The sequence below is a fragment of the Paroedura picta genome, chromosome 5 (genome assembly GCF_049243985.1).
Source record: "Paroedura picta isolate Pp20150507F chromosome 5, Ppicta_v3.0, whole genome shotgun sequence".
Classification (NCBI taxonomy): Eukaryota; Metazoa; Chordata; class Lepidosauria; order Squamata; family Gekkonidae; genus Paroedura; species Paroedura picta.
The window spans coordinates 92,535,357-92,558,549 of NC_135373.1; the positions used below are offsets into that span (position 1 = coordinate 92,535,357).

At 41.7% G+C, this 23,193-nt stretch overlaps 1 protein-coding gene and 1 long non-coding RNA gene across 2 annotated transcripts in view; one reads left to right on the forward strand and one right to left on the reverse strand.

The window, feature by feature from the left end:
• LOC143838148 (uncharacterized) overlaps positions 1–681 on the reverse strand; it is a 185,254-nt gene extending 184,573 nt beyond the window's left edge. Inside the window, exon 1 of the long non-coding RNA XR_013231246.1 lies at positions 589–681. This is a non-coding gene — a long non-coding RNA (uncharacterized LOC143838148). The remainder of the gene's footprint in view (positions 1–588) is intronic.
• The window catches only part of PLEKHG7 (pleckstrin homology and RhoGEF domain containing G7), a 63,449-nt gene that overhangs the window by 37,218 nt on the left and 3,038 nt on the right, over positions 1–23,193 (forward strand). The window contains exons 6-18 of the mRNA XM_077339035.1: positions 1,514–1,650; positions 2,446–2,486; positions 3,793–3,894; positions 4,176–4,325; positions 5,447–5,542; positions 7,846–7,941; positions 9,454–9,567; positions 12,447–12,618; positions 14,429–14,544; positions 15,427–15,520; positions 18,156–18,235; positions 20,468–20,627; positions 22,737–22,834. Of these exons, the coding sequence (XP_077195150.1) occupies positions 1,514–1,650; positions 2,446–2,486; positions 3,793–3,894; positions 4,176–4,325; positions 5,447–5,542; positions 7,846–7,941; positions 9,454–9,567; positions 12,447–12,618; positions 14,429–14,544; positions 15,427–15,520; positions 18,156–18,235; positions 20,468–20,627; positions 22,737–22,834 (1,456 nt within the window). The remainder of the gene's footprint in view (positions 1–1,513; positions 1,651–2,445; positions 2,487–3,792; positions 3,895–4,175; positions 4,326–5,446; positions 5,543–7,845; positions 7,942–9,453; positions 9,568–12,446; positions 12,619–14,428; positions 14,545–15,426; positions 15,521–18,155; positions 18,236–20,467; positions 20,628–22,736; positions 22,835–23,193) is intronic.

Here is a 23,193-nt window from a genome sequence, read left to right on the forward strand (position 1 = left end):
CTGGATTTAGATGAAGAGAGGCCCTAGGCTATTCCATTTGTGAGGTCCCCCAGTCCCCACCCACCCTCACAATTACAGGAAGATAGAAGAATCAAGAGTGTTGTGGCAGAATGGGCCACCTACCCAGCTGATACCATACCTGTGGGCCTAGTTCCAGCCTTCTCCTCCCCCATTTCCTGGGGTGGGGGCTATCTTCTTTGTCGCTGCCACCACTCACTAACTTGAAGAACCCTTCCTAAAGGACAGTGAGACCCATCAGTTAGCTTCCTAATGTTTTGTGTTAAAACATTGAAACTTGGGGGCCCCACCTGGAGAGTTGGCAACCAGTCAGTTTTGCATTGTTTTCCACCACTGGGTACTCCCAACATACTAGCACTACCCAAGCAGGAGAGATTAAATGGTCCAGAGCACCAGTCACTTTTTTATACCAAAAGCTCAAGTTAGCTAATTTACACCTTAAGATTTGCAAATTAATAATCCTACCAGCTCACCAAATAAGATAAAATAACAGCACTTTTAAACACACAGGGCACACCCCCTTAATGAAGATGGAGAGAGGTTCACTTTGCTATCACAACCCAGTCTCACCAGTTGTTTCCTGCACTTCAGGTGATGAGGTTCCTTGCTGGCTCCTCTTCTGGCCTCTCACCATTTCACATGTGGCCAGGCCTGGAGGTTCTAGAAGAGGCTCCTCCCATCTAGGAGAGCTGGAGCCTATATACCATGAGCTCCTCCCCCTGGTGGAGCCTGTTTTCTCCGCCCCCATTGGGGCATGTGATCTTCTCCCTTCTCTAAGTCCCCTAGGAAGTGTAGGCAATTTCAGCCTCTCCACCATCTGGTAGTCATTGGAAAATACAGGCCAAGGGCAGCCATTTTAGAACCCAGATGAGCTGAATTGCTAATAAAGAGAGCTGTTTTCAAAAAATGTCTGAGTTTGTATTCACCAAACCTGAAGACTTAATACTTGTTTAGAGCAGTGCATTATAACAGCATGTGTAAGAAAGGCCAATGACAGTGTCAAGAATATTATACACCCTGGCTGGAAGACTCCTGGATTTTGAGTCTCTAGGCTTCAGCCTAGTTAGCCTAATGTAAATCCAGCCCAGAGGGTATAAGGTTTTGAGTCAAAGCTCCCTCCATCAAATATAAGTTAGAATGGATATCCCTGAGTTCCTATATCCCAGTCTGAATATGGGAGGATGCAAAGAAAGGAGTCGGAATGCAAAGGTGCGAAGCAAAATGTAATCAGCTTGATTAGCACAATTGAGACCAGCATTCTCTATATAAGGTCTGAGGTAAAGTGAGCTGAGTTGATTATGTGGGTTTGTTCCTGATCTAGTTAGTTAAATTTTATATAATTTAAAGTCAGCAGTTATATATCTGGAGATATGAAGACTGGGTTATCCATTTGTGGACAAGATCCAGTTTGTATTCTTGTTACTTTTGCCAAAACTGATTCCACAGTCCTAAATATACTCATGAATACTTACACCCAGTTTTTTCCTCCTTGCAGTCTATATAACTCCACAGAGCGCAGACACAGCTCAGTGGTGGTGAGTTTACCTGGACTTGAGGTGTTCCCAGGAGACCTGCTGATATCAGACAGTGCAGCAGAATTCCTTTATCATTCAACCACACTGCAAACTGCAGGTCAGAAGCATTAAGAATTGACTCGGCTTTAAACTGAGAATCACGTGTGTGCTATATACCTTGGTAGCTTGTTAAGTAGGCTTGCACTGCACCATTGGCTTTGCTAGATTTGGTTACAGCATAAAGGATGGTAGCAGAAAAGAGTTTCTTTTTGTTTAAGTAGGAATAAGTACAGCATCATAACCCTGAAGCTCAAAACAATGTGACGGCAATGCAAATAATTTCTGGTTAGTTTGTATAGCACGGTATGTATCTCATCAGTTCAATAAGCACCAGAGGGCAAACAAAATGGCATCAAGTGTTTTGTATCCACAAAACCTTCCTGGGTGGATTGAAATGCACTGACTAACTTTCTTTAGTGACTCATTTACTATAGGCATTTGCTGAGAAGGATGCCTGCAGGAAACTGTAAATGCATAAGTTTGTACATGGAATTACAAAAGGTACCTGTCTACATGTAAATCAGTAGTATTCCTTGCATGTCAGGAGCTCTATGTGAACAGGCGTTTTCCTTCTATTTCACCCTGGAAATGTTTCCATTTACAAAACATTGAAGCAAATGAGTAAATCTTCCCATGCCTGTTGAAGCCTATGAGGCTTTCGATTGAGGCTCTTTGTGTACCTCTGTCATCCATGGACACACAATCTCAATTTTTGACTTGGCTTCTGTTCACCAAGATAATCTTAATATGAATTTTAGAGACAAGACTGAGCACATCCATGCCACCGACACTGATATCACTCCCTTTGATTTCAAAAGGTTGACAATGCCTTTGTTTCTGTTCTGCCCACTAGAATCCAAAAAACTTTGGTGGCCATTCACTAAGAAAGGAATTGTAAGTATTGTTCAAGGCTTTTCCCTTACCCTTCCAATAGACATATATAAGGGTAGATCCTAACACACTGTGATTATTCTGCCTACTTCTTTTTTCCATGCAGTTTGCATAGTTTTTGCTTCTTTCTCTAGCATTGTATGAGTTGTTGGTTTAACTAATTTCAAGTGGGCATACTCATCATATACCTTCAGAGCCCTAGGGAATCTGAAGCCTACATATCTGAGGGAGCACCTCTTCCAATATATTCACCAAAGAGCCCTTTGGTCATCTGGTGTAAATTTATTGGTAATCCTTGGCCCCAAAGACCTTGACCAATGTCAGGGCATTTTTGGCCCTGTCTCCAACTTAATGGAGTGAGCTGCCACCTGAGACTAGGGCCCTGATGGAGCTGTTACAATTCTCTGGGGCCTGTAAGGCAGCACTCTTCACCAGGTCTACTGAAGGGCCTCCCTCTGATCCTTGTAGTTCTCCCCCCCCCCCCGGACTCTTTTTTTCCAGGCAGCTGAGGTCCAACAGGCAGACATGAGACAAGGGCAAAAATATTGAGGGGGGGGGAGTTGAAATGGATAGCTAGAAAAGCTAATTAACCACATTAGTTCTTGATAGAGAGTTGGTTATTTAGAGTGGTTATTTTAGTGGTTTGAATGTTAGAATTTTAGTATGTAATTAGTAAAGTATTGGAACTATGTTTTTTTTTAAAATACAATATGCTGTAAACTGCCTCAAGCTTTTTTTCTCCAGGGATGGTTTTGCAAATATGTGCTTCATAAGTTCTTATCATTGCATTCTGAGTTCCTTGTACTGTTAATTTCTTTTGCACTTGTAAAAATTAATTAAAAAATTAAACTTTCTTACTATATGCACCAATGGGGCTGGTACAGAAATGGTTGCTACAAATCTATGGGAAATCCCCCCCCCCAAAAAAAAACTCCAACCTTCAGTAAAATGAGGGGTTAATCCATCTCAAAACAAGAAGTGATATATGTGGTTATGCTGAACAAGAGCTCAGCAACAATTTGGCTGAAGATCTTAGATCAGAAAGGGCCTCTTCTGCCAATGCCTGGCTGGTGGTGTTAGCTGAACATCCCTCTGCTTTCTGCTCTAAACTGCCCCTTCAGTCAAGTGATCGGAGGTGAGATGGATAAACTAAGGAGTGTCCACTATAATTAACTTTCCAGTTAAGAAGTTCTACGGAATTCAGCACGTTAAGAAAAATTCAAATTAATACAAATTTCACTTACACACATACGCACAAACACTTGGACTTGTAGTTTACAAATTAACCTTTACATTTTATTTTGAACAGAGCAGAGACAGAAATAAACAAGCACTAGACCTGGAAAACTGTTTATCTACTGTAACCATCAAGACCTCGAAGTACAGCAGCCATGAATTTTACAGTGTTAAGGTAGAGAGATGCTTTATGTGGTACATGGGTAGCTCTTTTACTAATTCTTATTCTCTTGTTTTGGTTTTCCCTCAAATGAAAACAGTTTTGCTCTTCTAGGCATAAAATGTAGTATACTGATGCCTGCCTGCACTACAGTATGATGTTTAGAATCCTAACACTGAAGTGCAGAATGAAGCCAGGGATGACAAGATTTGTGATCTGTGTCAGGGGGTACAGGCGTGGGAATGCACTGGCATTGATTTGGCATGAATTGTTAGTTTGGTGTTCTCAACTGATAGGATAAAGTTTGGCATGAAATAATGATGCTGTATCGAGCTGAGCCAAAAGCCAAGGAAAACCAGTTAAACACAAAGAAGAAAGAAGCTGTTTGGGAGCTCTTCACAACTGAATGCACGTACTTTCTTGACCATCTACTGGTTCTTAGAATGGTAAGTCTGAATGTTGTAATTGCTTCCTCAGTCATGGTGTAAATTCTCAGTCCATCTTGATTTTGAATAGTTGCACACAGTCATTTTATTTTCCAGCAAGAAGTGGCTTTATGCAATAAGTTCTTTGTGGTGGTAACAAACATGGATCATGGTGACAAACATGGGGCTTGGCTCTGCACGTGTTCCACCTACAATATCATCACAAATATGAATGAGTTTGAGATGGTGTAGTTTGTGTTGTCTGGGCTTATGTGGCAGCAAAACTGGCATCTGTGTTTATTGCGAACTCTGGTACCAGTGTCCATGTTCAAACTGGATGTTGTATTATTGTGGGTAGGAGATTTTTTTAAGATTGGAGGACTGTCTGTAGGCACTTGTGAAAGAGATCTATCATTATTCAGTAGAAGTTGTAAGTCACTGATGATGCATCAAACTGTTTTGAGTTGAGAGCTGTTATTATCTCTTTGGGGCTTGTCTTGTAACAGGTTTTCTCTGCTTAATATAGTCTGGCTTTATTATTCTGTTTCTTGACTTTATCAGGTAGATATTTTAGTTTCAAAAAGTTTGTTGTAGATTTGTTTAGGTGAGAATCTCTGCCCAAAGGGTTGGAACAGATGTGGCTACAGTGTAGAGCCTGGTTTTATACAATGGATTGTTTGGCATGTTGAGGATGGTAACTGGAGGCACTGTAGATATATTTGTCAGCCAGTAGTCAAAGTATATTACTGGAAAAATTCTCCCTCAGAAGTTAAACATGCCTCTAGGTTGTAAAAACTCATTCAAAAGTTCAAGAGAACGTAAAAGTTCCCTCATATTCAGTGCTGCTTTCAGAATGGCCCTTAAAGGAGAAATGGTGTATATATAATAATTTGCTATATATGATCCTGAAAAGGTACCACAAAGACTGATGAAGCAACATGTTCCCGAAAGCAAAGCCTTGCCCTGGAAAGGCTGCATAGTTCCAGCGTTCTTCAGGGTGAAAATCTCAGAATGGGTTTTCTAGAGCCACAATGACCATGGAATGAGGGTGTTTTTGTGTACTAAGGCAACTAGTGGCAATCATAGAATTCAGTAATTTAGAGAGAGGAAATAAATAATTGGAATTATTGTCTTTTTCGAAGATTTTTATGAATACATTAAAGTACCTACAAAGCAAGGGATTCCTGTCAGATGTGAATTCAAGGCTACTTTTTGCAAACTTGGAAGAGTTGAACCAGGTAAGTAAAACATACCAAAACCCCTTGGATTGCCTATTAAGTGTCCTCAAATGATACAGCTGAAATAATAGGTGTATCTGCACAGTGTCCTTCAGATCACTTCCATTAATACTAGTGATGATTCATTTTAATTTGAAGTCTAACTGAATCATTCTAGACCCTGCTTTTTGTAAGTGTGCATGTGAATAGATGTGTTAGTTTGATGGGGAGATACTTTGCCTACTGGCTGAGAAGGACAGTGACATTAATATGGCCCTGCACAACCCTCTGTTACAAGCCAGTGCTGCAAGGAGTTACTCAGCTCAGAGCTGGCCAGAGGTGTCAACAGGGTGTTAGCCATTGGTAGTGATGCAGGAGGAGGCAGTGGGTAAGTTAACATTCACTTTTGGAGAACCCCTGGCCAGCCCTGAGCTGTGCGGCCCCTGCACTGGATCTTGGATCTCCTCACAAGCCTGGACTTGCTCTGTAGTCTCCCATCCAAGGTCAGGCTAACTTGGTCCAGCCAGGTCAGGGCTTCTTTATGGTTAGCATCTGACTAATCTTTTGAGGCAGTGGCTGATACCACTTTTGCATTAAGCCAAAGGACACAAGGAGGGCTCCATGTTACAGGGAAAAACCTGATTCAAGTGAACTGGAAAAGGAAGAAAGGCCCACTGAGGGGCCAAAATATGATCTTGTCTCTCCAACAGCTAGCTTGAGACTGAATTGTTCCCTCAGTTAGAAGCAGCAACTAAAGTCCTCCTTGGAAGAAAAGAAAAGAGTTTAAGAGTGAGGTCCTGTTTACAAATAGGAAATCGCAGGTATGGGAAAAAGACTGGAGACTTTCTAAAAGAGGCAAGAGGAAAGAAATACCAAAGTAAAATGATTTTCTGAGCTGACTTTTGAAAACAGAGACTGTTTATCAAATTCCTTCTAAGATGTGTGAGGTCTAGCACCAAAGGCAGGAGTGGTTTAAGGATTCGCAGGGCCCTAGCAGAATAAAATTGTGGAGGGAACAGCCAGACTAGGGGCAGAGAGGTTCCCGAGGTGGAAGGGGGTGTCACTCTGAGTGTCCTTAAAGTGGGGAAAGAATGTGGAGGAGAGAGGCTACCGTCCAGATCCATAGGGGAAGACACCAAGAGTGGCCTCTGGAAGCCCGGGGCCTGTAGCATGTGCTACATGCACTATGTGGATAAACCAGCCCTGACCAAAGGGCACAGAACCCATTAACAGAAGCATGACCAATTGTCAGCACAACATATTCTGTTTTCTGTCCTTTGCTTGTTGATGGTGTATTGCTAGCCATATAGTTTGAAACTACATGGACAGGAAAGGGAGTTGGCAAGTACCCAGAATCCTACTCCCCATCTCATGCCTTTAGACTGAAGACACCTAGGAGAGACTAGGATTATCTTGCCTGGCAAGTCGCACTCACAACTGGCACTGACCTGGCCAGGCTGCCACCTTGCTGGTCCTGCCACGTATGATAGCATCCTAAAGGACACTGGGTTTGCAGCTGCCCTCTCTGCAAGCTAGTGGGCCTGCAAAAACCCTGCATATATCCTCACTCACCCTTGCCAGGCTTTTCAGTGCTGAGAAAGGGAGAATACTGGCAGCAGTGAGTAGGGTTGCCAGCTCTGGGTTGGGAAATCCCTGGAGATTCTTGGATTAAGCAAAATCTGTAGGGTGCATGATTCAAAAACATACGAGGAATATCCTACAGGGGGCAGCAGAGGAGACGTGTATTTAGAACAGTTAGAATAAGAACTTCCTGATATTTGCTCCAGGGAAACTGATCTCTGTAGTCTGAAGATGAGCTTTAATTCCAGGGGATCCCCAGATCTCATCCGTAGACTGGCATCCCTAGTTAACTCACAACAGTAATTTATGCCATTTTTAAAATTTTATTTATTTATTTATTTGATTTCTATACCGCCCTTCCATATGGCTCAGGGCAGTTTACATACAACATCATAGGGGATACATGGAACAAATCAACATACAACGTAGTCAATATACAACAATAACAACCCAACAGATTTTCTAACAACAACTTCAGTGGTCCCAACAATAACAACATACAAGCTAAACTCCCTAGAGAGGTCAGGCTGCTTCAGGCCATGGAGGGGATGTCAGAGGTGGGGGGGACCTGTGGTCAGTCTCGGGCAAATGCCTGGTGGAAGAGCTCCCTTTTGCAGGCCCTGCAGAACTGTGGGAGTTCAGGCAGGGCCCTGATCTCTTCAGGGAGCTCATTCTACCAGGTGGGGGCTAGGATGGCCAGGATTTAGTTGAAGGTCACCTCAAAATGTTTTTGTTTTACCTAGGTAAGCCTTGGTTTTTTGACCAGTGTCTTTAAAGTTATAAAGGATCACCTTGTCAAGCCTACATCCTCCTTAGAGTTCATCTCTGTGCTTACAAAGGTAAAGATATATTCCAGAAGCTTACTTAGTAGAAAGAGCAGAACATATCACATTACCTAAAACCACATTATCTCAACAGGAGTTTCACATACTACAATTGAAGTAAACTGTAGTTATGTGAATGCACTCAAGCTCCCACTGTAACATCTGACACCCCCTTAGCTTAACTGACATGATCAAGGATAGATAAACAAGCCAACAAATTTTTTCTCTGTGTATTCCCCAGCCATTAAATCTGGCAATATAGGCTCTGACCCAGAAAAGCTTATGTCACAATCAGTTTGGCATTGAATATCTTTTTGTTGTGGTTCTTGCTGCAATAATCTAAAATGTATCATATTCTGGAATTCAACATTTTCTTGAGATTGCAGAGGGATCAGTGAGGCTTAGAATTTGGTAAAACATCTGGAAATAGAGAGAGGGAATTTGACTGGGGGAAAACTACATGTAAATAGTCAAATAAGCAAGAATACATAAATAACATTCCCCAAGACCTCCTTGTCCTTTGGAAAACAAGATGAACAGCGCCTCCAAAATGTAGGCATTTTGTAGTATCACGTATTTCAGCAGGAGAGATCTTCTGCCCAATCCTACACATTTGTGAAGTGTTAATCCATATTCAATTGAGTTTACGCCCAAGTAAGTGTGTTCAGGACCATATTTTTAGTAAACACCACACCCAAGGTTTGGTAAATTATAATAAGCAGCTATTATATAATCCTAAATATCTCTGATAAATTAAGTAAATTCCAAGACATAGATCAAATTAGTAGGACATATACATTTTTGTTCTTAACATTATATATCTACTAGTATCAAGCCCATTTTTAAAATGTGCTTTGAAAGGGGGAGCAGGCAGGAAGGTGTGAGAGGGTGACCGCGACTCCCTTTGGCCCACAAAGGGGGCTAAAGGGAGTGGAAAGCCCCCCCCCCAGCGGCAGCACTGCCTCAGGAGGCTCCCTTTAGCCCAGGAAGGGTTGTCGCTGCAGCGAGAGCACTTCCCGGGCTAAAGGGAGTAGGAAGCTCTCCCCTCCTGCCGGTGGGGACAGGGCTTTGTGGGCCACAGTGAGGCTCCAACTCCCTCCCCCGGCTCCCTCCCAGCAGAAGCGTATCTGTGAGCTGCAAAGCCCTGTCACTGCCTCTCTCCTCGTGGGCGACAATAGAGGCTGCTGCCACACGGCTTCTAGCAGGCAAGGAGGGAGGGTGGGAGCTGGAGGGGGAGGGCCAATCAGGGTGGACCTGGACAGACAGGGCCCTGGACAGTCTCCTCCCAGGAGGCTGTTTCCCAAATATATAAGGGAACAAAATAGTGTTAAGGATACCATTTAGGTGGGTAACCATATTGGTCTGAAGCAATAGTTACATTGATGAAGTGTGCATTCACATGAAAGCTTATACCCAGAATTAAACTTTGTTGGTCTTAAAGGTGCCAATGGACTACAATTTTGTTCTGTGTCTATACCAGTCATTCATATTCTGATGTTAAATATCTAATTTTGTTTCATCCTGCAGTATTTCCAGGGGAACCTGTGTCAGTGTCTCCAGATATATTGCCTTAATTACACCTCTGCAGTCTTTTACTTGGAAAAGCTGAAGAAAAAAGAAGATTTCATGACCTATTTGAAAGTAAAATGCTATTCTTATTCAGTGCTTAAAGTCTAAAGGATGTATCCAAGGCTTCTTTAAATGGAATGAGTTTAAGGAAGCCATGTTATCCCTTTGCCTATCAGTTTTTTGCACCCTTAAAAAAAACTACTGCTGAGGCATAGGGGATTCTCCACAGCATGTTTGTGGGTGTGGGAAACTGCAGCAAGAAAAGGGAATTCACCAGTGTTTGTCCCTTCACATCTGAGCACGTGTTTGCTCCTTTCATAGGTTTTCCTGCATTCCCACAAAAGTGAGGGATGTCTATTTTAGTCAACGCTGCTTCTTGCTGCACCCCCAATTTTGTCCAGGTCCCAATGGCATGTTATAGAGTCCCCCAACTTTTTGGTGGCACAGAGGCTGCAAGGCAGAAGAGAAGGTAAAAATTGTTTTTCAAGACTAGCTCAGTTTGCAAAAGCCACCCATGATAGACTGTGGCAACAGCTTTAAAATGTAAATTCTGTAATACACAACTCCTGTTGCAAACTAAGAAATGGTGGGCTTAAACAGGGCTGGTGCCATATATGGAGCAAATGTTGTTTCAATAAACATAAGCAAAGATCAAAATTTACAGCGATTCCTGCACAAAACAGCAGAGTCACTGGGAAACAATTATACACAGAAAACGTCCTGTAGATTATTTGACAAAGACAAAATGGAGCCATTTCATCCCTACCCATGATCCAGAATACTTTTGTCCATAGGGCTTCACCTTACCTACAATATAATCTTGCCAGGTAAAAATTATTTTTAAAAAATTATCCTAGAAAGTTCAATGAAATAAATATTTTGTATATTTTAGAAAATAATGGGAGGCAAGGATAAGAAAATGCAGCTGTTTCCACCAAGTACTGTTGCTAAAGTGTTGCTAAAGCAAGCTTGTGGATATGACATATTTCATCCCATCCCTACACTCTCCCCCATTCATTATCATTACAGCTTTTATTACCACAAAATCAGGGTTGTGCCACTTCAGACCAACACGGCTACCCACTTGACTCTAGCTTTTATTACTGGCTTCATTCCCCCCCCCCCCCATTCCCATGCTCAATGTGACATTCTACATGGTGAGCTGTTTCTCCGCTTTTTAAAAGGTTAAAATATATAACTTTGAGAGGCCGAAGATCAACATTAAACTGTCAATTCACATATAGCAGAAGTACCAGGCATAAATCATCACATTGTAAAATGTCAGGTATGCCAGTGAGTCATTTTTATTCCATTGATTATAAGTACAGACGGATTGTGCCTCAACATGAAATTCACCTAGAAAAGCCTCATTGTCTGACTTTAATGGGATCTATGGAGCCTCATACTCTGGCAGTACACAGGGTGACTGGAGAAACAATCCATTGCTGGCCATACATGTTAACTAAAAGGGAAAGAACTGTGAACAGGTAGCAACACTTTTGCTTTACTTGAGCAAAGGTAATTTGCTCAGTTATAGGTTCACTTTAACTCATCTGCTGCTATTTTGGTATATATTAATGGCCATTAAGAAAAAAGCTCAGGAACAAACTGATAGGTCGCAAGAATTTTGTTCAGAAATGCTTATTTCCCCGCTTGAAATTATTTTTGCATACACAACTTTTGAAGTAAAGAAAAAACATTTTTGACAGTGCAGCTAGAAGATAAATCATTCCTTCTTATAGGCTGCTTCCATGGAGATTTTTATGCACCAGGGCTTCCAAATTTAAAAACAAAATCTTCTGCCCACCATCATGCTGCAATGGTCCTGTTCTCGTGTTTTCCCGGTCCTTCATCAGCTCTTTTCCAACCCTGCATTACTCCTGTCTTTCAAGAAAGAATGCAGTCTACTCACGGCACCTATTCTCCTGCCCTGCAAAGGTCCCACCCACATTGCCATTTTCTTGTGGTTAGCCCTTTGCAGACACAGCTTTCCCATTGTTTTTTTCCTGCTGTGCCATGAGAGGAATCTTTTATTTAACAATCTATTTCTATTTCCAAGCAGAGTCCAGTGCATGAAAACTTAACACTGGAATAAAATAAAGCTTTAGTCCAGTGGCCCCTTTAAGACCAAGGTTTTATTCAAGGTTTCAACTTTCATGTGCATGCAATGCTTCTTCAGATATCTTCTTACTTATTTATTTTTTATTTATTTATTTGATTTCTATACCACCCTTCCATATGGCTCAGGGCAGTTTACATACAACATCATGGGGGGATACACGGAACAAATTAATATATAACATAAACCAATACAACAACAATAATCTAAATAACACAATTTCAGTGATATTAAACAACCATATAAGAGGAACAGGAACTTAGCTAAGGCCCTTAGAGAGGACAGACTGGTTCAGGCCATGGAAGGGATGTCTGAGGGGGACCTGTGGTTGGTCTCAGGCAAATGCCTGGTGTAGGAGCTCCCTTTTGCAGGCCCTGCAGAATTGTGGGAGTTTGGGCAGATATGGTTAGTCTTTAAGGAACCAGTAGAACCTTGTTTATGAATCTTTGTTATTCTGGTCTTGTGAGATCCAAGTTCAAACTTCACAAACACTGGAGACACAGCATTTTAATTTAAGAAGAATGACTGAGTTTTCTCCCATGTAGCTTTTACTGATTGAAACAGACACACTCACAAGAAACCCTTAACAACCTTGCCTTCCCATGGATGTCTTATAATGAGTCAGACCATTGCTTTATCAAGATTAGTTTGTCTGTTCTGATATCAGCTCTCCAGAGTCTCAGATAGAGGTCTTTCACATTATGTACTCGCTGATATTTTTAGCTAGACATGTTGAATATTGAACCTGGTACCTTCTGCATGCCAAGCAGATGTTCTATCACTGAGTCAAACATGGAATTGGTCAAACCTGTCATTTTTTTGTATTCAAAAGTGGTGTGAAAAGAACAAACAGTGCAAACGACTGCATCTATCAGAACTGCTGGTTGCACCTTTGCACAGATTGACTCGCTATCCCCTCCTCCTGGAGAACATCTGGAAAAAGGCTGATCCAGAGGAGAGAGCAGTCATCTATCCAATTAAGGAGAAGGTGGAAAAATCTATAAGTAAGTAGGGGGTCAAATATCAAATCCTTGTCTTGGGAGCTGTCCAGAAAATATGTTTCTGAGCCATGCATTACAAATTGCAGAACAGACAACAATGGGGATATGTGAACACAGTTTATAAAAACAGTACAGATATGAAGTTGGTCTGAGAGTTGAACAAAAGTTGTTTTTTTGTTTGTTGTTGTTGCTGTTTTTGCATGAGTGATTTTCATTGGTTTCAGACCATTTCCTTTGCTGATTTCTGCATCTATTTAGGCACCTCTAAGGTTCACTTCAATTTTTCCATGGTTTGCCCCCAGTTATGGAAGAAGCAATTTACCCCAATCTGATTTGGGTTGCTTTTATTCCTTGGGCATAATTCTTCAACTGTGTTTTTTGTTCCAACCATTTATGTTTATCAGTATCTACCTCCTGTCATCAAACCACATCCTCCCTCCTGTCCTTCCTTCCTTCTTTCCCTCCCTCTCTCTTTCCCTTCTGCCTTGATTTCAGGGAGGTTTTTTTACTTTCAAATTGTTGATAGGCGTCATAAGAACATCACCACATCTGTTTACTACCCAAGGAAGGAATATTTTAATATATTAAGAGAACATTAATATGTTTGCAATTGGAGACAAACGTTTGTTTTAACATTCAAAGGTTATACTAATATTAAGAATGCTTATATAGGGTGTGTCCCTCAAAACCACTTGTCTGCCAAAGCAACAGAATTTTCTTCTTTAATACAGTTAGAAAAGAGTTCTGTATGGGAGACACAAAGAATCATCCTGCCAGTGAACCATATTCAAAAATTCATCCCAGTCACCCTGTTCTGCACATCCAAACTCAACAGGGTACGTGGATCTCTGCCCAACCAACTAATTACAAAGGGGAATAGGCAGATCTTGTAGCATTATGTTACTACTAGTAATCAAGCCCGCTGTAATCTAAATACAGCGGGCGCTAGAGAAGGGAGCCCCCGGCAGTTGCGCGGAGCGCGGCTGCTGGGGGTTCCCTTTGTGGGCGGCCTGACACATTGGAGGCGCTTCGCACCTCCCGACACGCCAGGCCGCCATCAAGGGAGCAACTGTGAGCCATGCTGCACGTGGCTCACAGTTGCTTCCTTGTCAGCAGGGTGGGAATTGGCCAGGCCAATCGGCAGGCGCAAAGCGCCTGCCAATTGGCTCGGCCGATGGTCTGTCCAGAGGAAGGGGCCAATCAGGCCCCTTCCTCATCACAGACAAAGCCCTCCCACCAAGGGCTTAGCGAATTATTTAGTCCGCGGCGCCAGCGGCGCTGCGGGCGTGTTAAGGATATTACTATAATGCATTCACAAAAAAAAATTAAACATGGATGGGGGAGGAGCTGTGATACCAATGGCAACGCATCAGCACCCTCGCTCTCTAGTCCTGATTATTTCAGCCAGTATGGAAGAATTAAATTAACTCCATAATTGAAATAATGCAGAGAAGGGGCAGACACATGGAATAACCATACTCAAGCCAATCTGATGCTTGGGGATTGACTGCTAGGAAAATCTTTAATAAGTTGAACAGGTGGAAATGCCTAAAGAAGGGGCATATGTGCTGAAGGTGTATAGCATGGAGTGAGCAACACAAGAACATGTGTGTTTTGCTTGTCATGCAGCTGGTTCTTCACTGGCAGCTCTGTTTAGGGTTGTGGTGGAAGAAGATGACAGTCATTACTTAGGACTGGTTTCACTCCTAAATCTACCAAGAACCTGGCAGTCCCAGTAGGTTCCAGGTGTGTATACTTGGTCTTTTGTTATCTGCCGTTTCATCTATGCTATTTTCTATGGTGCATCTTTCAGGGGACTTGGAAGGTAAGGTTAAATGGCTGGATAATTTCCAGAAATTCAAGCAGCTTCAGGAGATTATAATTTGGCCTCCACTTTGGGATCAAGATAAAAGATGTTTTGTTCCTGAGGTAAGCAATTTATCCATCATTTTAATGAAAGCCTTCAGCTGGCCTTCTAAAAACTTCACACTAAGATAAGATAAAGATATAAAGATTGCTATTTACTGATTAACACTTAGAATTAGAATTAGTTCAGGCACTCTTTGGGCTGCTCCCCACAGGAGCCAGTGATAAATGTGTTTGCCTTATATTTTGAAAATAAGTGCCTGCAAGGGGAGGGCACGGAGACACCCCTCTAGAATCCTAAACTTACTCATCTGCAGTTACAATAGTGCAGTTATTTTTGTGATGATGAAGAAAAAACATACCTGATGGCCCAAAGGGATTGGACATTAATTGTCTTTAATATACAGGGAACAATGACTGGGGGAGGCACGGGCAAACCACCCTGTATTGAGACTGCCAAGAAAACGCTAGAGGGCGTCACCCCAAGGGTCAGACATGACTCGGTGCTTGCACAGGGGATACCTTTACCTTTAGAGAGATCCAGAGATATAGTAGTATTAATTCACAACTGCCCACATGCAGGGAATTCTTCACTCAGATTTAGAAGTACATATAAGTGTGCTTACCAAGGCAATGTTTTTTGCAACGTAAGAAAAATGCTGTTTAAATAGCAAGTAGTGCATCAAAGCATGCAGTAATCTTTCATTATTTTCTTATAGAAATTACAGGGGGACAGGCTTGGGATTTTAGCTGCTGAAGAGTTACAAACCGCCTGTTGCTAAACATATATTCTCACAAGCTCTAAAATGTTTTTTGGCCAATGCTGATGCCAACATCAAGCTAAATATTCTAATCCAAATGTTAATGGTCTTTCATTTTTGAATAAATTAACTCTTTCCATTTACTAATCAAACTTATATGGCTCTCTCACTCTCTTATCACAAGAATCTCAAATTCATATTAAGGGACAACCCAAATGAAAGTATCTTGTCACCAACAAAGAGATACCTTCTTCATGAAGGGAGATTAAGTCTTGCAGGTAAGTCCCACATTTATTAACTACCTCATACAATAGACAGGATGTAACACAGCTTTAAGTACTCCCTGAACATAATGGCAAGGTGAACAGAGTTTGAGTCCAGTGGCACCTTTAAGACCAATGAAGTTTTATTCAAGTTATAAGCTTGAATATGCAAGCACACTTCTTCAGATACAATTCACTGGACTCACTTTGTTCTGCTGCTTTTGGCCAACAGGGCTACCCACCCATACCTATAATGGCAAATGGGAATGGGAGTGAGATACTGTCAAACAAAAGCCTTTCAATGAGTAAAGTTTTATTTGTTTGTTTGATTACCTGCCACTATCAAACAAGTCATCTCACAATGGGTTATAACATAAAACATTAAAACCACAACATAATCTGATGGTGAAAATAAGTTGATATATAAAAATTCAACATCCTCCCTCCCTCCCCCAACACCTCAGGATAAGATTCCCAGGATGCTGATTATCAGAGTATAGTTGTTCTTATGTATATTCTCAGATGTAGATGTAGAGGGGCCCCTTGATCTTCCACCCCCTGGCCTCAACCAAGGACCTGGTGGAAGAGCTCTGTCTTGCAGGCCCTGTGGAACTGCAAAAGCTCCCGCAGGATCCTCAGCTCTTCTGGGAGCTCATTCCACCATGTCAGCGTCAGGACCAAAAAGGCCCTGGCCTTGGTCAAGGCCAGATGAACCTCCTGTGGGCCTGGAATCACCAACAAATTTGTACCTGCAGAGTGCAAGGCAATAGGTGGTCCCTCAGATATGTGGGGCGCAGACAGCGAAGGGCCTTAAAGGTTAATATCAGAACCTTAAACGTGATCCGGGCCGCAACTGGCAGCCAATGCAGCTGCCTCAGCACTGGCTCCAAGGTATTCCTGTGAGGACCTCCCAGCTGCATTTTGCACCAGCTGCAATTTACGAATCAAGGACAAGGGCAAGTCCACATAGAGCAATTTACAGAAATCAGTCTTGGAGGTGACGTTGCATGGATCACTGTGGCTAGATGTTCCGGGGACAGATAGTATGCTTTTGCCAATTTTACTTGGCAAAGATGGAAAAACACCAGCTGCACTACTCTTGTGATCTGCATCTTGATAGTAAGGGAAGCGTCAAAGATGACTCCCAGATTCCTGGCCTAGGGCGAGATTTTAAGTTGCACCCTGCCCAGCTTGGGCAGTTATGCTTCCTGGTGCATCTGGATATTTTGTTGTACATCTGGATTTTTCATAAAATACAAACAAACTAACTCATAGGATGTTGGTATTAATGATAATCATGTATGCCTTTTATATTTCTATACAAATTTGATATTGCTGAACAATTTATGTGCAATTATATTGCTGTCATGTGTAAGTGCTGCCAAATAATTTCTGATTTACAGCAACCAAGGAATTAATGTCCTCCAGAATGCCTTATTGTTAACTGCCTTGTTCAAGTTTTGCACACTAAGCACCATGGATTCCTTTATTGATTCAATCCATCTCATGTTGAGTCTTCCTTTTTTCCTGCCTCCGTCAAGTTGGTGTAGTGGTTAAGAGTGGTAACTTCTAATCTGGCGAGCCGGGTTTGATTTCCTCGCTCCCCCACATACAGCCAGCTGGGTGACCTTGGGCTTGCTACAGCACTGATAAAGCTGTTCAGACTGAGCATTTATATCAGGGCTCTCCAAGCCTCAACTACCTCACAGGGTATTTGTTGTGGGGAGAAGAAGGGGAAGGCGAATGTAAACCACTTTGAGACTCCTTTGGGTAGAGAAAAATGGCATATCAGAACCAACTCCTCTTCTTTTCCTAACATTATTGTTCTCTCCAGTGACTCGTCACAACGTGACCAAGTATGATAGCCCCAGTTTAACCATTTTGGCTTCTAGGGAAAGTTCAGACTTGATTTGATTGAGACCCCACTTATTTGTCTTTTCAGCAGTCCATAGTATCCATAACACACACACCCCACCTCCACCACCACATTTCAGTCAGCATTCTTCATTGTGCATCTTTCACAGCCATACATAGTAATGGGGAATACTATGGTATGAATTATCTTGATTGCCAATAACACATCCTTATACTTAAGAATCTTTTTTAGTTCCTTCATGGCTGCCCTTTTCCAGTCTCAGTCTCTTTCTGATTTATTGGTTGCAGTGTCCTGTTTTTGTTGATGGTGGAGCTAAATAATAGAAAATTGTTAATGATTTCAATTTCTTCTCCATCATCATCCTTAAAGTTGCGTGATTCCCTGATAGTCATGACTTTTGTCTTCTTGATGCTCAACTATAATCCTGCTTTGGCACTTCCTGCTTTATAGTGTTATGGCAGATGTAAAATAGAAGCAAAAAGTGAAACTTCTAGTGTTTAAGGATTCATTTTGTTTGTTTCTTTCAGGAGGGTTAAGTTATGTCCAGTTATTTTTCACTTTAGCTTCAATACTAAAATATTTGGACCCTTATAACTGGTAGTAAATTTAAATTAACATATTTTTTCACCAGAGAGCATTCTATTCTTTGTAACCAACCACACCCAGAAAAACTTGCACAACTCTGAAATTAGGAAAAAATGATTATTTCTTAACATTGATGAATGCATGTTATCAGTTTAGTAAAAGCATACAACTCTTTGCTTCTCCCTTCAGAAAATACAAGACTCATTGACGTCTACCTGTTTTTATTTGATGATTTACTTTTGATTACAAAACTGAACCGCCACAAAAAGGTAAAAAAAATTGATTGCAGATGCCACATTTACATTTATACCTGTAGAAGTAACAAATGCATTAGAAAATATTTTTTAAATTAAAAAGTTAGGAATTTCTATGTAGATAGGTATTGCTAGTGTAGTGATTATTCAAAAAGCAAACAATTGAAGAATGGGACATGAGTCTATCATAAATGTTGTATCTCCTACATGACAATTTCTGATAGTATTACATGTGCATACTGCCCTTCTTAAGGGATTACATTACATTCAATACAATACATTAAATACAAATAAATTAAAGGTAAAGGTATCCCTGTGCAAGCACAGAGTCATGTCTGACCCTTGGGGTGACGCCCTCTAGCGTTTTCATGGCAGACTCAATACGTGGTGGTTTGCCAGTGCCTTCCCCAGTCATTACCGTTTACCCCCCAGCAAGTTCAGTACTCATTTTACCGACCTCGGAAGGATGGAAGGCTGAGTCAACATTGAGCCGGCTGCTGGGATCAAACTCCCAACCTCATGGGCAGACAGCTTCAGACAGCATTTCTGCCGCTTACCACTCTGCACCACAAGAGGCTCTACAAATAAATTACATTACATTAAATAAGGGATTACATTAAATAAATAGCTAACACGTGCAAATTTAATGTACAGCTCAGTGTACAGTATTTTCTCTAAGCAAACAGCTTCTACTAAGTCCTGTAATATTTTTTTTTAAGAGAAATGGTCAGCCTTTTAGGAACAGTAGCGACATCAGTCATAAGGGAGGATGTAACTGTGGCCATAAAAGGAAGTAAAGGCTAGTCAAGGTAGTAAAGAGGCACCAAGGAGTTTGAGCAATTTGAGATGGCATCACATGAAGGTCCAAAATTCTTTCAGTATTTTCCCCTGCTGGCCCGCACCCAGAGTCCAGGTTCCTACACACTTGGCTGGGGAGCCAAAATAAACACTGACCAAGAGTAGAGTCCAGAAGCAAGGTCACGAGTTGCACTTGGGAGGCAGGCAGTCTGAGATGGGGGCAAGCCAGTGATCCAGTAAGGAGTCTGGGCCCAGTACCAATGCAGAGTCCAGCAGAGGTTCATGGAGGAGCAGGACTGGGCCCTGATCGAGCCAAAGCAGGCAGGATACAAGATGACAGTTAGGTGGCCACCAAAATGAAAGCTTGCCAGAGCATGGTGTACTCAAATCCAGAAGATATACTGGAGCCAGAAGCCAAAGGACAAACCAGCTGAGTTTTACTGACATGATGTTAGAGGCAGAGGTCCAGGCAGATGGACAGAAAACACTGATGTTGCACCTACAAAGAAGCTGAGCCTGAGTCCCCCTTTAAGTCCAGCCAGGCCAGCCTACATTGCTGAGCCCTAAGTACCCTCAGCTGGGATCAGACCTCATCAGAGTCAGGGCCTTCAGCTGCTACCTATCTCACTTGACAGCAAGCTGCCAGCTGAGTACGATGCCAGTGTGCTGTCAAGCGGGTCACCCTCCATCATTTTCCAGCATTCTGGGTAACCTTTGGGACTGGATGAGGCCAGCAGGTCAGGTTCATCTGACATAGAGGGTTGGACTGGCTCTTGGCTAGGACCTGGCAGTTCCGTGTCTGTTAGTTCTGGTTTGTCCCAATCCCCTGCCTTCTCTTCATTGTCAGACTCCATGCTTCACTATGCTGGTTCAAGGAGTGGGGCAATTAGTCCAGGCTCATCACCAAGCCCCATCTTGGTAATCGGCCTGAAGGCAATTGAACAATTGGATTAAAATAACAATCAGATAAATAAAACATAGATGGAGGTTGACCCAACTCATAAAAATCCTTTATATGATCACTGAGGAAGTAAAAGGTAAATGTCAAAAATATTTGCAACTGCCACTGTTTTGTGTTAAAATATCTTCCCTCTGAGGGGAGTTGTGTCTTTTCCCTACTTGTAAAGTTGTTGCCACTGACATTTTCCTTCGTAATGCCACTTCTTTTGGCTGGGTGTTTTCTAAGGTAAATTAATGCTAGATGTTCTCTAAGATTACACACATGTTGAGTTTTTCATTCTTTGTGCTACTGTGCATGCTTGGAAGGAAAATTCACGAAAGCAATGTTTGCTTTTCCCATTCCTTTTTGCAAAACAAAAAGAACTGAAATGGGCTTAATTTCCCATCACCACCACAACATTTTGCTTGGAAATTTATTTTCAGTGTAATCTAGAACATATGCACAGCAACAGGATGTTTATAGAGTCTAATTTTCTTTTTTTGTTTCAGAAATCAACGTGTTCCAATATGAGTTTGATACCCGCCTGCCCTTTCTTCACATCTGAGTTGCAATCTCTGCTTGAAGAAGGTGGTTCTTGCACAGTGCTGAACCAGCCGATTCCATTAGACAGACTGCTTGTTAAAAACATTGACTCAGTCCACATAACAGGTATTAAATGTAGAACAGAATAATAGAATCATGGAGTTGGAAGGGATCTCCACGGTCATCTAATCCAACCCTCTGCACAATGCGGGAAACTCACAACTACCTGCCAACCCTCAGTGACCTCAATTCCATGCCCAGATAATGTTCCCTCAAAAAAAAAAAACTAGGCTTGCTAGAAAGGGCCACAAGAGCCATGCACTGACACAACCCTTTCTGCCCACCCACTCACAATCTACCTAAGTTTACAGAATCAGCATTTCTGTAAAAGGCTATCTAGGCCACGAACTCTTGAGGAAGCCTGTTCTACTGAGGAACTACTCTATCAGGAACGTCTTCTGGATGTTTAGCCCAAAATTCTTTTGAATTAATTTTAACCCATTGGTTCTGGTCTGCCCCTTTGGGGCAATAAAAAACAACTCTACTTCCTTTTATATATGACAGCCTTTCAAGTACTTTAAGATGGTTATCATATCATCTCTTAACTCCTCATCTCTCCTGGCTAAACAGACCAAGTTCTCTCAACCTTTCCTCATACGACTTGGTCTCCAGTCCCCTCACCATCTTCATTGCCCTTCTCTGGGCACGCTCGTTTGCCTACATCCTTCTTCAGTTTTGGTGCTCAGAACTAAACATAGTACTCCACATGAGGTCTTACCAGAGCAGAGTAAAGCAGAATAGAGCATATGTTTTATATATGGCATAATTAAGATGGTAAATATTAAGCAGAAGTGTGGTGTATATGCCATGCTAGGCATTTTGTAAATGCATTTCATGCAGCTGTTTTTGAAACAGCTAATCATAAATCAGACAGGGCAGTTGCAACTTCTTGAAAAAGTTCTCCTTCACTTCCATTCTCCCCACAGCCTCTGGATTTATACAATGCAAGAGCATCCCAAGCAAGTTTAGATGCTACAGATTATGGCTGGTGCTTCCTTGTGGAATATGAGAAGGCAAATGTGCCTTACTTTAAGTTTAAAGCTTGAAGCACCAGTGCCAGTGGTAATGGAAAGGGACTTTATGGAAATAATTCTCACTTTCTCATCCTCTTATTTATTCCCATGAGGTTCTTTTAAGATTCCTATATATTTCCGTCCCTGATATGCAAAAGTCAGTTTCCCAAACCCAGCCTTCCTTCCCATCACCACCACCACAAATGCATTAATTCTTGGCAACCTGGGCAGAGACTTTCATCTAAAGTTATTTCCTGTGGTTGCTCTTGTGAAGTTCAAGACTTCTTTCCTTTTCTTCTTGATCCTTCTCCAAAGTTATGGAGATACATTGGCCTAGAGTGGTTGTTGAGCTTGTAATAGGAAAATACAAGAAATAAAACATGTATAGATTGTTGTATTTTCATTTGTGTAATAAAAAGTTGTGCCTGCTTGTGACCAGTTATGCCTTCTTTAGCGTAACCCCCGCTCACATTACATAAGTGTCCAAGTCCTCACCAGAGGCTTCAATACAAGAGCAAAGTCATCTTGATCAGCAATAGTCCCCCAATAAATACTCTAGAAATTTTGGTTTGGCAGATCTAGCTCTGTTGTACAAGTGCTTTATTTGAATCCTGGATTAACACCAACCTTTATTCATGTGAACATAATTTGAATTTTAAAACACACACCTCCGATAAATCGTAGCCACTTTTCTTTTAAATGGCATTATATATACAGCATTTGATTTCTCACTATGCAGTGAGAAAGGAAGGAGAGGTAAAGAGTATTTGATTATGCAGTCCACCATCATCCCTTAGCCCTAGTTCCTTGTATACTTTCTGGTTTCAGCACTGAGAACACTGGACGATTTATTAAAAAGTTGGTTTCATACAAATTTCACAGAAATCAATGAAACTTTGAGACATACAATGGAAATTGCTACATTTAGCAATTTCAGAATCAGAAAGCCTTTACTGGAGGATGGGAGGGAATTTTTAATGTTGTACTGGTACTGGTTTTGTTTTACTGATGTTGTAAGTCGTTGCAGGCTAGTTGGCCTAGTAATGGTGGCATGTAAGTCTAACAAATAAAATAAATAAACATTTGGAACTTTATGATGAGAGGGGTTGGATGTTTAGACATTATGGGAAACTGTTTTACCAACTGTCAATTTGTTCCTTAGTTTTAGGACTACGAAATACTTTTCTAATACAGCAAGAAAACCGGTATCAACAGTGCATAGCAGCTTTCTTAGTACAAGCAGAGACCGAGTTAGTCAAGGTAGGCATCTTAGTTTTTACACTTTACTTAAGAAATCACATGAAGGATTAATTTAAAAATTAATTTATAATTATTTCAGCCTATTACGTTTGTGCACTGTTACTATCACATCTAAACAGCACACACACAGTGGTGTTGACACTGAAATACCAGGTAATTTGAAACCCTCAAGGTTTCTGTAAATAAGAATATGATAGAGGAAGCAAAACCAGCTCGGTTTTGATACTGGAAGAGAACCTGCTAGAGCAGTGGTCCCCAACCCCCGATCTGGAGACTGGTACCTGTGGATCAGTCAGTACCGGGCTGCGGCTCCTCCTCGCCCTGCTCCCCAGCTGCTGCCTCAGGGGCTGCCCTGCCAC